The following is a 15,206-nucleotide window of genomic DNA, read 5'->3' as shown; positions in this document are numbered from 1 at the left end:
CCTCACGACCAGACTGCGTAACAGTTTCTTCCCACAAGCCGTCAGACTTCTCAATAACTGAACTGTACTATACTGAGCACAACATACATACACATCATCTGTATGGACTGCGCAGACCCTCACAAAACACACACACTGTTTTCCATACTTTTACTGCTGTTTTTGCACATACTGTCCAACATTTCAGCTGTTTTTGCACATATTGTACAATATCTCAGCCATTACGCACATACTATACAATATTTCAGACATCTGCTGTTTTTTGCACAACTCTATATATAATCCAAAGGACCTGCTGCTAAGAAACTATGTTCATTCTTTTACTGCACGAAATATTGTTTGAACATACAGTATATACACCGGTCGGTCGGCGCTGTTTCTGATACTGTTTATTGTCTTTTGTGTATTGCATTTTTTGTACTTTTTGTATTGTCTTGTAACTTTATGTCTGCACTGTTTTTTGTCCTGCACTGTCTTTTGTCCTGCACAGTTTTGTTTGTCTTATCCTGCACTGTTTGCACCAGGTTGCACAGTTGCACTTTATGTGGCTAAGACTACTTACATGTCCCCAGCCCTGTCTTTGTTTTATGTAGCACCTTGATCCTGGAGAAACGTCGTCTCATTTCACTGTGTACTACAACAGCTATACATGGTTGAAATGACAACAAAAACTTCTTGACTTGACTTGACTTGACTTGTATAAATGGAAATAAATTGTAAGTCACTCTGGATAAAGGTGCATGTCTATTTTCTTTAGGTATTTACTCTTGTATGCAAATTAGGCTCATTTGCATGTCATTAAAAGAGATTTTATTCAGAATTTTTTGTATGATTCTGATAAACATATACTGGTCAGAGATTCTGAGAACAATTCATCTGTATAAATCTTTTGTTGTTGTTGTATTTATGTATATAACATTATAGAAGTTATGTTATTTTTAACGATATTTACGTGTTTCGATTTTTAACGATATTTACGATATTTGATTATTTTGTCGGACTTTTATATAATAAACAGAAACAAAATATTTACAAGGGTTTATAAACAGCAAATGTGCCAAATCTGTATATGTAAAAAATAATACTTTCAATATGTTTATAGGGTTTATTTTATGAACAGTGATTTTTTTAAAGAAAATATATATATTGTTAATTTTTCTCGCTCTGCAAACGAAGGGCTTTTAAAGTGACAACGCAAGTGATTTCCGGTTCCGGTTCCGTTGCTAAGTAACGGAGACTTGTGTGTTGCTAATGCAAGCTGTGTTGCTGCGCAGCGTCTAATAAGCTCGTGATGTAACTGTTTAATATATTTGCGTTTAATTTAATAAAAATAATAATTAAGTGTTTAGATATGACGTTGCCTAAGATTAAAGACGGCGAATTCACGGCTACGGTTTATAAACTGGTGAGTTTAAAGTCTAAAGCTTGTTGTTAGCTTAGCAACCTAACACACTTACATTATTAGTGTAGCGGTATTTTATTGTGTTGTGTATTCTTTTCTCTCTAATATTTAATTTACACGTTTGTTATTAATGTTATATTAAGATTAAGGAGGGACGTTATGGAGACGCTATACACATCCTGAGCAATGAACTTCAAAAACACATTAAAGTAAGTCATTTATTTATTTATTTATTTATTAAATAAAACTTAAAAATAATTATTCTAACATTAAATTATATTAGGCACTGATTTCTTTTGGTACGTAAAAATATACAGGCAGAAAGTTTGCACAAACTGGTTTTTAGAAACATGCTGCAACTGTGACTGTTCTGTGACTGTTCTCTACATGCTGCGACTGTTCTGTGACTGTTCTCTACATACTGTGTCTGTTCTGTGACTGTTCTCTACATGCTGTGACTGTTCTCTGCATGCTGTGACTGTTCTCTGCATGCTGTGACTGTTCTCTGCATGCTGTGACTGTTCTCTGCATGCTGTGACTGTTCTCTGCATGCTGTGACTGTTCTCTGCATGCTGTGACTGTTCTCTACATGCTGTGACTGTTCTGTGACTGTTCTCTGCATGCTGTGACTGTTCTCTACATGCTGTGACTGTTCTCTACATGCTGTGACTGTTCTCTACATGCTGTGACTGTTTTCTACATGCTGTTACTGTTCTGTGACTGTTCTCTGCATGCTGTGACTGTTCTCTACATTCTGTTACTGATCTCTACATGCTGTGACTGTTGTCTACAAGCTGTGACTGTTCTGTGACTGTTCTCTACATGCTGTGATTGTTCTGTGACTGTTCTCTACATGCTGTGACTGTTCTCTGCATGCTGTGACTGTTCTCTGCTTGCTGTGACTGTTCTCTGCTTGCTGTGACTGTTCTCTGCATGCTGTGACTGTTCTCTACATGCTGTGACTGTTCTGTGACTGTTCTCTACATACTGCGACTGTTCTGCGACTGTTCTCTACATACTGCGACTGTTCTGTGACTGTTCTCTACATGCTGTGACTGTTCTGTGACTGTTCTCTACATACTGCGACTGTTCTGTGACTGTTCTCTACATACTGCGACTGTTCTGTGACTGTTCTCTACATACTGCGACTGTTCTGTGACTGTTCTCTACATACTGCGACTGTTCTGTGACTGTTCTCTACCTGCTGCGACTGTTCTGTGACTGTTCTCTACCTGCTGCGACTGTTCTGTGACTGTTCTCTACATGATGCAACTGTTCTGTGACTGTTCTCTGCTTGCTGTGACTGTTCTCTGCTTGCTGTGACTGTTCTCTGCATGCTGTGACTGTTCTCTGCATGCTGTGACTGTTCTCTACATAAAGCGACTGTTCTGTGACTGTTCTCTACATACTGCGACTGTTCTGTGACTGTTCTCTACCTGCTGCGACTGTTCTGTGACTGTTCTCTACATGATGCAACTGTTCTGTGACTGTTCTCTGCTTGCTGTGACTGTTCTCTGCTTGCTGTGACTGTTCTCTGCATGCTGTGACTGTTCTCTGCATACTGCGACTATTCTGTGACTGTTCTCTGCATACTGCGACTGTTCTCTGCATACTGCGACTGTTCTGTGACTGTTCTCTGCATGCTGTGACTGTTCTCTGCATACTGCGATGGTTCTGTGACTGTTCTCTACATACTGTGACTATTCTATAATGTTTCAATACATGCTGTCCCTGTTTTATGACCTGTACATATACATGCTTTTGCTGTTCTGTGACAGTTCTCTGTATGCTGTCACTGTTCTCTAACTGTTCTCTACATGCCGTGACTGTTCTTCATCTGCGTGTGTTTAATTTGCAGTCCCGAGCCGCTCTGTCTCTGCTGGGTTACTGCTATTATCATGTGCAGGATTTCACCAATGCAGCAGACTGTTATGAACAGCTCATTCATCTGCACCCAGAGGTGGAAGACTACAAACTGTACTACGCCCAGTCCCTGTACGGAGCATGTGCTTTCCAGGATGCGATGAAAGCTACGTTTCTTTTGGACAGCCCTGCAAATCACACCAAGGTAAAATCCATCCATCCATCCATTTTCTACCGCTTATCCGACCAAGGTAAAATGATCCACCTTAATGTAGGGCAACATCATCTCAGTTCCAAAATGGCTGACGATGGTGATCAGACCAAAGTCATGATTCAGTAGAGAATATAATCTGAAAATCTTTATTAATAGTTTGTAACACATTCCCAGACAGAACAAAATGAACTCAGGGATCAGAAATCTGTTTTAATCTTTATCTATTAATTTATGACAAATAATATTACAGCCAGAACATTAATATCATTGACACTAATTTAGTTTCCTAAATCTGTTCCCTGTCCTCCACAGATGATAAAACTTCAGGCTGCTATAAAGTACGGAGAGGAAGACTTTTCAGCAGCGATGGTGAGGTCATGTATTTTTTTGTTGTTGTTTTTTTTTTTCTTCAAATTTGAATAAAGTTCCAGGTTGAATACTCGACTCTGATTGGTCAGATGCCGTTGATTCGTGTCCTACGATATACGTTATGATCTTTATGGTGAATAACAAAGTCTGTCTCCACTTCCAGCGCTTTGTAACCGACGTAAAAACTTAACTTTGAGTTAAAAGTCAAAAACGGCGAGGGAAAGATCGTTTATTGCCGCTTCAACGTACGCAAGATCACGACGTTCTTTAAGAAATAAGATTGTATATCTTTCCATTTTCCGTGCTACAAGGGGAATAAAACTTTTTGTTACACTGTTATAGGAAAAGTGATGAATGTGCTTCGTTACAGCAATTCATAACTGATTATTTTCCCATAACAGCATTTGATTGAGGAGTTGTGTTTAGTAAACATGATAGAAATTACAGTGTAAAATGTTTCGTCGTATCGATACGCCGTCTGGTCACATCGCATTTTGCTTGGAAAGGTTTTGAATTAGTACATTATTTTATCATAAGTATTTTCAGATACTTTCTTACAGCGATGTGTCTTCTCTGCTCTGACTGCTTCTTGCTTACTGACTCGGTTTTGGCCAAACTAAAAGTAAAAAAAAAAAATCTAAAAATGGTTACAGGCTTTGGTAGAGCAGTTGCCTACGGACGACCCGGACACCGAAGTGGATCAAGGCTGCTTGCTGTATAAGCTCGGAGAATACGAGAAGGCCTGCGCCAAGTTTACAGGCGCCATGCAAGTACTGGGATACCAGCCAGGTGACCAAACCAGGGCTCTTTATTCTCTTACACACACACACACACACACACACACACACACACACACTTCAATCCACACACTCGGTTTCGTTTGCATGACCCAGTAAAGACAATATGTATTCTTTTTTTTTCTGGAGCACTGAACACAAAAGTAAGCAATGAAACACTCTGGCATGCTGTTTTAGGAAACTAATCAACAACAAGCTGGTGATGAAGCAGACATATACGTTACTCTGTTCCCCCTCTGGAGTTGATTATCTCACCTTGTCAGCGAGTGCACGAGAATGTGCACTCGTCCGTATGTCGCGTCTGCAGAAAGTGACCCATCAGGCGTTTATAATATAAAGGGGTGTACAAACTTTTGCACTCAAATGTGCTGTATGTTTACAATGCTTGCGCCAAGACACTATGAGTCACTACAGTACAAGTCTCTAGGACGGAATGGATGTTTGTATATATTTCCATACCGACGGCGAAAGCCATACACTGTGTTTATATTGGCGAGACGAGCAGGCGGCCCTCAGAGTAGTAATTTAGTATTTTTATGGATGTGGTTGTGGTACCGGAGATCTGCGTCGTTCGCCGTGCCTCATTTGTTGTTTTTTTCCTCGTTTCAGATTTGGCTTACAACATCGCTCTCTGTCACTACAGCCTGAAGCAGTATGCCGCAGCCCTCAAGTACATCCGGGAGATCATCGAGCGAGGGATTCGGGAGCATCCAGGTTTATTCATCAGCCTGCTTTAAAAATAAACGTTTGGTTCTAACGCATGGGTGTAAACCTACAGTTTCACTTCCAACCCCAAGCTCTGGTCTCGCATCTGCATCTCAAATGAAGTCGTTTTCCAAAATGAGCTCATGTGTTGATTTCTATAAATGCCATAACATTTGTATTACCAATAATTAAGCTGCAGATAAAGGATTATTTTTTTTTTAATATACTCAGAACTCGGAGTCGGCATGACAACCGAAGGGATTGAAGTCAAAAGCGTGGGAAACACGCTGGTGCTGCATGAGACGGCCTTGATCGAAGCCTTTAACCTGAAAGCAGCGATCGAATACCAGCTGAAGAAGTGTGAGTACAAACTACAGAACGATAAAACCCAGCACTTTTTATCGACGTCTCAACTCTGATTGGTCAGAAGGTCTCAGACTCGGTGGCATCGACGGCCAAATATCCAACGATTGCCTCACGCACGGAAATGGTGTCGTATTCAATCGATTCACTGGTATTGACTCGACTCCTTAAGAACTAAAATCGTAGTCATAGAGCACGAAGCGATGTAATCAGATACACAAGCGGCCGTCACCTCGTATCATACGTAACAGATTCAGTGCATTATGAATCGAAATCTCATCTGATTCGTTGCAAAATACGCAGCTTGTGAATCAAATTCTGGAATCTGAATCGGTGTTTTTTTTTTTTGGCCTGTTTTTAACCTGTACAGATGATGACGCTCAGGAAGCGCTGACTGATATGCCACCCAGATCAGAAGAGGTACTTGTCATTTTGTTGTATATATATTTGTGTGTGTGTGTGTTTGTGTGTGTGTGTGTGTGTGTGTGTGTGTGCTGTTCTTGATCCCCTTCTCCATAACTTTGCACATCGAGCTTGTCTTTGCAAGTACAAGCTGTCAGACGAGCCTCAAGCCTGTCAGCAGAGGTATTTTTCCATTTTTCCAGCAGGCGTGCTTGCTCATGTACGCAACCTTTATTTTTTCCCTGAATTTTTCCCTTTTTTGGTTCCCAAACACCCGAACCGACTCGAGTAGGAGGTTTTACATCCTCATGGGTGTGGAATGAAGGGAGGTTAAGGCTTGTTGGCTGTGAATAACACACACACACACACACACACACACACACACACACGCTTAAACTGACGAAAAGCTGCAGAGACATGCTTCTTTCCCTGGAGAGAGATAATAAACCCAAACACTGGCCCCCTGACTTACGCAAGCACTCCTTCCACCCTGCAGGAGACATAGTTAGGAGTCCCGAGACGTGTCCAACCCAAGAAAATCACCAGATTGCGACATAAACACCATGAACAATATATAACATGAACAGTTATTAATCAGGTGACTTTTTATCCGCCATTATTCCAAGATAATGAACATTTTGTTTATTAGAAGTAGAAGGTTTTGTTTTTGCAGGAAAAATAAGGACGTGTGTTTAGTTGTTTGCTGCCCTCTAGTGGCAGCAGGTGATAGAGTTCCTGTGTCACAAACCTTTAGGGTTTCTCTCAGGAATAATTAATTCATATTTATTTATTTATTTATTTAAGCGCATCACAATCGACTTCTAAACCCATTCAGGAACATACCGATTAAGAGCTGTGAGGATTTAACAACATTAAAGCTTCTACTAATGATATCATTTTATTTCTTCTTATTTTTTTTTTGTTCATAGAAATATTTTTTGCGAAATTAGCACGATTCAATTTTTAGAATATTAAAATGATTTGAAATATTACATTTTATTTAAAGTTTCTATTTAAATGATTATTTATTTTAAAACATATCCTGTGTTTGTAGTAAGAAATATCGTTTAGAGACTTTCAGATTGAAATATGGCCATTTTGGTGGAAGGAATATGATTTAAAGAGTTCGTTATAATTAAATATAACTTATAAGTATATTTTATATTTAAAAATATATAGCATTGTTTATTTTAAGAAATGTTGCTTTAAAATTTAAATGTCAAATGTTTCAATGTGGAAAAAAATAGACGAGGATTAAATTAAAGAAAATGATGAATCGATGATTTTTTTTTTTTCCCTTGAAACGATTAATTGTCCAGATCCTTCAGGTTCAGCATTAATGCTCCGTTCTCCACCGACAGGAGCTCGACCCGGTCACACTTCACAACCAGGCTCTGATGAACATGGACACCAAACCCACCGAGGGCTTCGAGAAGCTCGCCTTCCTCCTGCAGCAGAGCCCGTTTCCTCCCGCCACCTTCGGCAACCTGCTCCTGCTCTACTGTAAATACGAGGTGCGACTCGACCGGACGTTTTATCCTTAATAATTAGGCTTGCAGAATTCCGGGAATTTTCAAGGCTAGAAACTTTCCATGGGAATTAACGGGAATATGTGGGAATTAACAGGAATATGTGGGAATTAACAGGGACATATGGGAATTAATGGGAATATAAGGGAGTTCACGGGAATATATGGGAATTAACGGGAATATGTGGGAATTAATGGGAATATGTGGAAATTAACAGGGATATATGGGAATTAACGGGAATATAAGGGAGTTCACGGGAATATATGGGAATTAATGGGAATATGTGGGAATAAACGGAATTTTTTTTTAAAAAATGCAGGGTTGCCTATAAACGAAACTTAAATGTAGTTAAAAAAAATCTAGCAGCATAATTTTATTTAAAACAACAAGATTTAATGCAATTTAAGTATTGCATGCCATTTAAGAATTTATACCCTGCGTTCCTCGGTCACTTGCACACAGCACACTGCTTACTGGAAGGCCATTGAGGCCAAACCCCCTGCAGGTACTTGCGTCCTTCCATAACATGCACAGTAACACTTTATTTTAGGGGCATTTAACTAGTTGATATTAGCATGAATATTAATAGAATATTGGCTATTTATTAGTACTTATTAAGCACATATAAATGCCTTATTCTGCATGACCTAATTCTACATTCTTAATGGTACCCGATACCTAAACTTAATAACTACCTTACTAACTCTTAATAAGCAGTAAATTAGGAGTGTAACGACCAAACAAAATGTTTATTTATGTTTGTATATGATGGAGTTTATATAAATTTCCCTATATTTCCAAATAATTCCCATAAATTCTTGTAAATTCCCATAAATTTCCATAAATTCCTGTAAAGTTTCCAATTTGGAATATTTCCAAAATTCCCCAGATTAAGTTCCTGTGGAAAGTTTCTGGAAATGTACAGGAAATTTACCGGAAACTTTGCCCATTTGCAACCCTATTAATAATTCAGGCGATTTATTTATTCATGCCTCATTATGTCTGGGTTTTTTTTTTTCTTGCAGTATTTCGACATGGCTGCTGATGTGATGGCGGAAAACGCACATCTCACCTACAAATTTCTTTCTCCAGTAAGTTCCATGTTAAAGGTCGTAACGCTGCAGAACGTCCGAATGTCGAAGCAGAGCGAAAACATATTCCATGCTCTAATGACTTTGTTGCTTTGTTTGCTGTATTGCTTTGTTTTTGTGGGTTGTCCTGGACTCAGTACCTGTACGAGTTCCTGGACGCCATGCTGACGAGTCAAACCGCTCCAGAAGAGGTAGCGCTCCACTTCACCCTGTTCTTAAAATGAAAGAAAAAAAACAACCAAAAAATATCTTCAGTTTGGACAAACGTTCGTTTTGTCCTGCAGGCGTTTCGGAAGCTCGAAGACATGGCAGGAAAACTGACGGAGCAGTTACGCAAGGTCACCAAAGAGGTTACATATTTTACCACTTACCTTATGATGTGTGTGTGACAGTGAGTGTGTGTGTCTGTGTGTCTGAGTGAGTGTTTGTGACTGTGTCTGTGAGTGATCGAGTGTGTGTGTGTTTATCGTGTGATCGAGTGTGTGTGTGTGTGATCGAGTGTGTGTGTGTGTGATCGAGTGTGTGTGTGTGTGTGTGTGTGATCGAGTGTGTGTGTGTGTGATCGAGTGTGTGTGTGTGTGTGATCGAGTGTGTGTGTGTGTGTTTATCGTGTGTGTGTGTGTTTATCGTGTGTGTGTGTGTGATCGAGTGTGTGTGATCGAGTGTGTGTGTGTGTGTGTGTGTGATCGAGTGTGTGTGTGTGTGTGATCGAGTGTGTGTGTGTGTGTGATCGAGTGTGTGTGTGTGTGTGTGTGTGTGTGTGTGTGTGTGTGTGTGTGTGTGTGATCGAGTGTGTGTGTGTGTGTGTGATCGAGTGTGTGTATGTGTGATTGAGATCAAGCGTGTGTGAGAGCGCGTGTGTGAGAGCGCGTGTGTGAGAGCGCGTGTGTGAGAGCGCGTGTGTGAGAGTGCGTGTGTGAGAGCGCGTGTGTGAGAGCGCGTGTGTGAGAGTGCGTGTGTGAGAGTGCGTGTGTGAGAGTGCGTGTGTGAGAGTGCGTGTGTGAGAGTGCGTGTGTGAGAGCGCGTGTGTGAGAGTGCGTGTGTGAGAGCGCGTGTGAGAGAGCGCGTGTGAGCGTGTGTGTGTGTGAGCGTGTGTGAGCGTGTGTGTGTGTGAGCGTGTGTGTGTGTGTGAGCGTGTGTGTGTGTGTGAGCGCGTGTGTGTGTGTGAGCGTGTGTGTGAGCGTGTGTGTGAGCGTGTGTGTGAGCGTGTGTGTGAGCGTGCGTGTGAGCGTGCGTGTGTGTGAGCGCGTGTGTGTGTGTGAGCGTGCGTGTGTGTGCATGTGTGTGTGAGCGTGTGCGTGTGTGTGTGAGCGCGTGTGTGTGTGAGCGCGTGTGTGTGTGAGCGCGTGTGTGTGTGAGCGCGTGTGTGTGAGAGCGCGTGTGTGTGAGAGCGCGTGTGTGTGAGAGCGCGTGTGTGTGAGAGCGCGTGTGTGTGAGAGCGCGCGTGTGTGAGAGCGCGCGTGTGTGAGAGCGCGCGTGTGTGAGAGCGCGCGTGTGTGAGAGCGCGCGTGTGTGAGAGCGCGCGTGTGTGAGAGCGCGCGTGTGTGAGAGCGCGCGTGTGTGAGAGCGCGTGTGTGTGAGAGCGCGTGTGTGTGAGAGCGCGTGTGTGTGAGAGCGCGTGTGTGTGAGAGCGCGTGTGTGTGAGAGCGCGCGTGTGTGAGAGCGCGTGTGTGTGAGAGCGCGTGTGTTAAATGACACCTAAGACATTTTGAATGGTTTTTAGACGGTTGATGAGATCTGACTGTCTGTATAAGAACCACTTCCTGTTTCTCACCCAATCAGAAGCCAGACTTCAGCAGCTCTCTGCTGTAACTAGGCTTTAGTTTAGAATAACAACAAAGACATTTTGTGCTTGAAGGTGCAGGAGTCGCGACGCACACGAGACGACGAAGGTCTAAAAAAAGCTGTGGATGATTACGACCAGCTCCTGGAGGAGTATGTGTTTAAACTCTTTCATCTGCACTTCTGTCTTCACCCCTGTCTTCACCCCTGTCTTCACCCCTGTCTTCACCCCTGTCTTCACTTCTGTCTTCACCCCTGTCTTCACTTCTGTCTTCACCCCTGTCTTCACCCCTGTCTTCACCCCTGTCTTCACCCCTGTCTTCACTTCTGTCTTCACCCCTGTCTTCACTTCTGTCTTCACCCCTGTCTTCACCCCTGTCTTCACCCCTGTCTTCACCCCTGTCTTCACTTCTGTCTTCACTTCTGTCTTCACCCCTGTCTTCACTTCTGTCTTCACCCCTGTCTTCACCCCTGTCTTCACTTCTGTCTTCACCCCTGTCTTCTCCCCTGTCTTTACTTCTGTCTTCACCCCTGTCTTCTCCCCTGTCTTTATTCCTGTCTTCACCCCAGTCTTCTCCCCTGTCTTTACTTCTGTCTTCACCCCTGTCTTCTCCCCTGTCTTCACTTCTGTCTTCACCCCTGTCTTCTCCCCTGTCTTCACTTCTGTCTTCACTGAGACCGTAGCATCTCCTGACGAGTCATGTGATGGTTTGTTTGTGTTTAATTACAGATACGTCCCTGTGCTGATGGCGCAAGCTAAGATTTACTGGAACCGTGACAACTACAACATGGTGGAGAAGATTTTCCGCAAGTCGGTGGAGTTCTGCAACGAGCACGACACGTGGAAGCTGAACGTGGCACACGTGCTCTTCATGCAGGAGAACAAATACAAAGAAGCCATCGGATTCTACGAGCCCATCGTGAAGAAACACTACGATAACGTAAGTGACAGCAGGACAGATGTTTGTGCTTCTAGAGCTAACAGATATTTCAGGGTCGTTCAGACGGATAAATAAAAAAAAAATAATATTCAAATATTAATAGACGTCTAAGTGTTAAATCATTCAGAAAAGTCACTTTTACACATCAAATTATTTCATATGTTTATTGAATTTATTTAAAAAATACTTTCTTTTTTAAATTAAATTTTTATTTCAATTTTTAGATCAACTTTTATTAGAAAACTGTGATTTTTTGTTTTCAGGTTTTTTTCTTTCTTTTTATTTAAAAAAAATCATTTCAAACATGAATGATTTTTTTTTCTTTGTAAATTTTTTTATTCCTTTTTGTTTTCACTTTTCTCCTTTTTTTTATTTGTATATTTCTGTTTTCTTTCATACCTAAAATTATTATTTTATTTTTTTTGAAAATGACTTTTTTTCCTTTTAATTTAAAATCTATTTAATCTATTCTTTGAATCTTCAAATCTTCTTTTTTTTTAATTCGATTTTTTATTTATTATTTATATAAAAAATATTTCCGTAAGAAACCAACCAAGGAATGTTTTTATTACATTTATTTATCTATCTATCTATCTATCTATCTATCTATCTATCTATCTATCTATCTATCTATCTTCTAAAAATCTAAAATTAAATTTTTTAATTCGACTCCCTATATTTCTATACAGCTTTGCTTTGTATTAAACGTAAAATTGTCCCGAACAGGATGGGAAGCCTGGCTGTACACCCGGTGTAAGGAACCTGTATTGACGTGTGTTTGACACTGTGTTTGTTTTTGCTCACTAGCTGGAACAGTGTAACATTCAGGAGTGTCCCTGCAAAAGAAAGCCTTCGGTAAAACGCGTGCTAGCATGTGACCCGTTTGACTGCATGAGCCGTCGAGTGTGGTGTTGGAAGTTTGCCGTGTCTATAAGGATGTCGTTTTATCACGTTTCGTCGATCATCGTCCTCGGACCGAATAAACAGCCATGTTTTGTTTTGTTTTTTCCTGTTACAGATCCTCAATGTCAGCGCGATCGTACTGGCCAACCTGTGTGTGTCCTACATCATGACCAGCCAAAATGAAGAGGTAAGAACCGAGTCTCTGTGTCACGTCGTGTCGTGTTGCCGAAGCGAATTTGACAGCGTGACGCGATCGAATTAAAATAAGCAAATAGGTCAAATGCAATACATAATATGATAATAAATAAAGCGACATTAAAAAAAGACAGAAAGAATATCTTTTTATATATATATATATATATATATATATATATATATATATATATATATATATATATATATATATATATATATATATACAGTTTTTCCAGAAGAAGCAATGAAATTTAAAAAATACTCAAATTCTAAAGTGAAAAATCAAATGAGCAAGAAACAGCAGCAGCTGCAGAAACAAACAGGTCATAACCATATAATAATCATATTATAATAACGATAATATAACGCAGCAAATAACAGCAATAATAATAACAGCACAATGAAACAATACAATGCAAAGACGATTCTCAGCCAAGAATTAATGGTGTAATGTGTAGAGTATCGCACTTAATTTAAAAGGAACGTGCCAGTAGAAATAGGGGCAAATAACAAGTTGGATATTTTATACATATTATTTATAACCCGAAGACAAATTCAAATTTTGTACAGCATGGATGGCTTATTATTTATATTATATATATATATATGTGTGTGTGTGTGTGTGTGTGTATGTTAGGGTGGCAATAATTCTTGACGGTTTTGTGTGTGTCTAAAGGCAGAGGAGCTGATGAGGAAAATCGAGAAAGAGGAAGAGCAGATCTCGTACAACGACCCAGATAAGAAGGTGTTCCATCTGTGCATCGTCAACCTGGTGATCGGGTGCGTAAAGAAACGTAAAGTTGTCGTGTGTAACGCTTTAAGTGCTAAAAGTAATTCTGGTAAAAAAAAAAAAAAACTTTACTATATTTATTATTTAAATGTTGAACCGGTTGTCCATGATTGTGCGATCCTGCACTTCACCTGTCTGGCCACTAGAGGTCACTAGAGTTTTGACTAAAACGCCTTTAAATAACGACTCTCCTGTTCGTGTGTGCGGATTAAAAGTGGAGGCTTTTTAAAACTACAACAAAACTATTTGTTGATTTATTTTTGTGACAAACTTACAACACTACGATATACTAACGATAAAACGCCTACATGCCGTTCCACTTCGTTTAAACCCGTGCCATTGTTCCTGCAGGACCCTGTACTGCGCTAAGGGCAACTACGACTTCGGGATCTCTCGCGTCATCAAGAGCCTGGAGCCGTACAACAAGAAGGTGCTACGTTTTTCTTTGCACAGATATTTTCTCCACATCCTCCAGCGTTCGGAGCTCCCACAATCCCTGGCTGCTAAAGGGGATGTTTATATTCGTCGTGCCAAAAGGGAAGAGCGCTCTGCCACGGAAGAGCAGCTGAACAAACACCATCCCTTCTTTCTCAGAGCCACGCTGTGATAAACACAGACCCGAGACGACGACACACTTCAGCACAGTTCTGTTCTTGTGCCTTTCAGATACGCATACTGTATCAGGACACGTTAAAGATCTTAAAGTGTTAATCACACAAGAACTATAGCTAGCTAATCCTAGCTAGGACTGCTGTAACGTCACATTAGAAAAAACAAAACAAATCCATGTCTTTGTTTAATAGCATCTACGTATGTTTCTTTATTTTACTGCCAGTTTTGATGAATTATTTTTGTACGAATTTCAGCTCGGTACAGACACGTGGTTCTACATTAAGAGATGCTTCCTGTCCCTGCTGGAGAACATGGCCAAGCACATGATCATGCTGAGGGACCCTGTGGTCCAGGACTGCATCCAGTTCCTGGAACACTGCGAATGTAAGTGTTGCTCACTAAATGCCGGTTTCCTGTGAATTAGCTAAATGATCAGTGGGTAAAGAAGCCGTAAAACCGCTAACTGTTGAGCCGATGTTTATTTCCTAGCTGGTAGCATACATCAGGATTCAATACATCAGGATTACATCATCACTCGAAGCCAGATTGTTTTTCAACTAACAGCGTGTTGTTGTTTTTTTTATTATTATTATTATTCCAATTATGACCACAAACTCCGTATTACAGCCTGTAATAAAAGCGCCGACACTGGAGACTCCTTCCATAGATGTAACTAACGAGGTGTTACTATAGAAACCATGACCACAGGAAAACGAATCATCAGCTTCCAACCAATCAGAACGAAGAGTTCAGTCACACAGATTTTGTTTTCTGAAGTCGGTGATTAATTATGCTTCCTTTCTCCGCCCAAAGTGTACGGGAAAGACGTCCCGGCCGTCATCGAGCAGCCTCTGGAGGAGGAACGCGCACACATCGGGAAAAACACGGTTACCTACGAGGCGCGCAAGCTGAAGGCTCTGTTCTACGAAGTCATCGGATGGAACGACTAAAGACCGAAGAAGGGATTCTGGGCTCAGGTTTAACACGGAACACAACAGAGGGATGAAACGTCCGACGAAACCACGTATAAAGACGTCTGAAGAATTCCACATACAACAGAATATTTCTCCTTCAACATTTCATCAACATCTGTCTTTTACTGATATTTTGTAACTAAGTAATATAATAAAATATCGAAGAAATCTTTTTTTTCCCCTACAGAATAACTACATGCTTCTGAAGACTGAATCTATTTCGTCTATTGTCTTGTAAATTTATTTATTTATTTATTTATCTATCTATCTATCC

The 15,206-nt window shown here is 40.6% G+C and overlaps 1 protein-coding gene across 2 annotated transcripts; it reads left to right on the top strand.

The window, feature by feature from the left end:
- The first annotated feature begins 1,215 nt into the window (after positions 1-1,215).
- flr (fleer) lies at positions 1,216-15,127 on the top strand. 2 transcript variants are annotated; one of them, XM_027138107.2, is made up of 19 exons: positions 1,216-1,405; positions 1,546-1,611; positions 3,261-3,470; positions 3,792-3,848; positions 4,502-4,637; positions 5,255-5,359; positions 5,582-5,710; positions 6,084-6,133; positions 7,477-7,629; positions 8,670-8,735; positions 8,873-8,926; positions 9,020-9,073; positions 10,594-10,670; positions 11,248-11,458; positions 12,477-12,548; positions 13,233-13,336; positions 13,698-13,776; positions 14,213-14,342; positions 14,772-15,127. In XM_027138107.2, the coding sequence occupies exons 1-19, from the start codon at positions 1,352-1,354 to the stop codon at positions 14,906-14,908; spliced, it is 1,944 nt and encodes a 647-aa protein (XP_026993908.1). In that variant the 5' UTR covers positions 1,216-1,351; the 3' UTR covers positions 14,909-15,127. The 2 variants fall into 2 exon arrangements, with proteins under 2 accessions (XP_026993908.1, XP_026993906.1); XM_027138105.2 differs by having other exon boundaries at positions 9,020-9,085.
- Positions 15,128-15,206: the final 79 nt, after the last annotated feature.

The sequence above is a fragment of the Tachysurus fulvidraco genome, chromosome 15, assembly GCF_022655615.1.
Source record: "Tachysurus fulvidraco isolate hzauxx_2018 chromosome 15, HZAU_PFXX_2.0, whole genome shotgun sequence".
NCBI lineage: Eukaryota > Metazoa > Chordata > Actinopteri > Siluriformes > Bagridae > Tachysurus > Tachysurus fulvidraco.
Note: the sequence above shows the minus strand (reverse complement) of the source record. Positions and strands in the feature narration are given on the sequence as shown.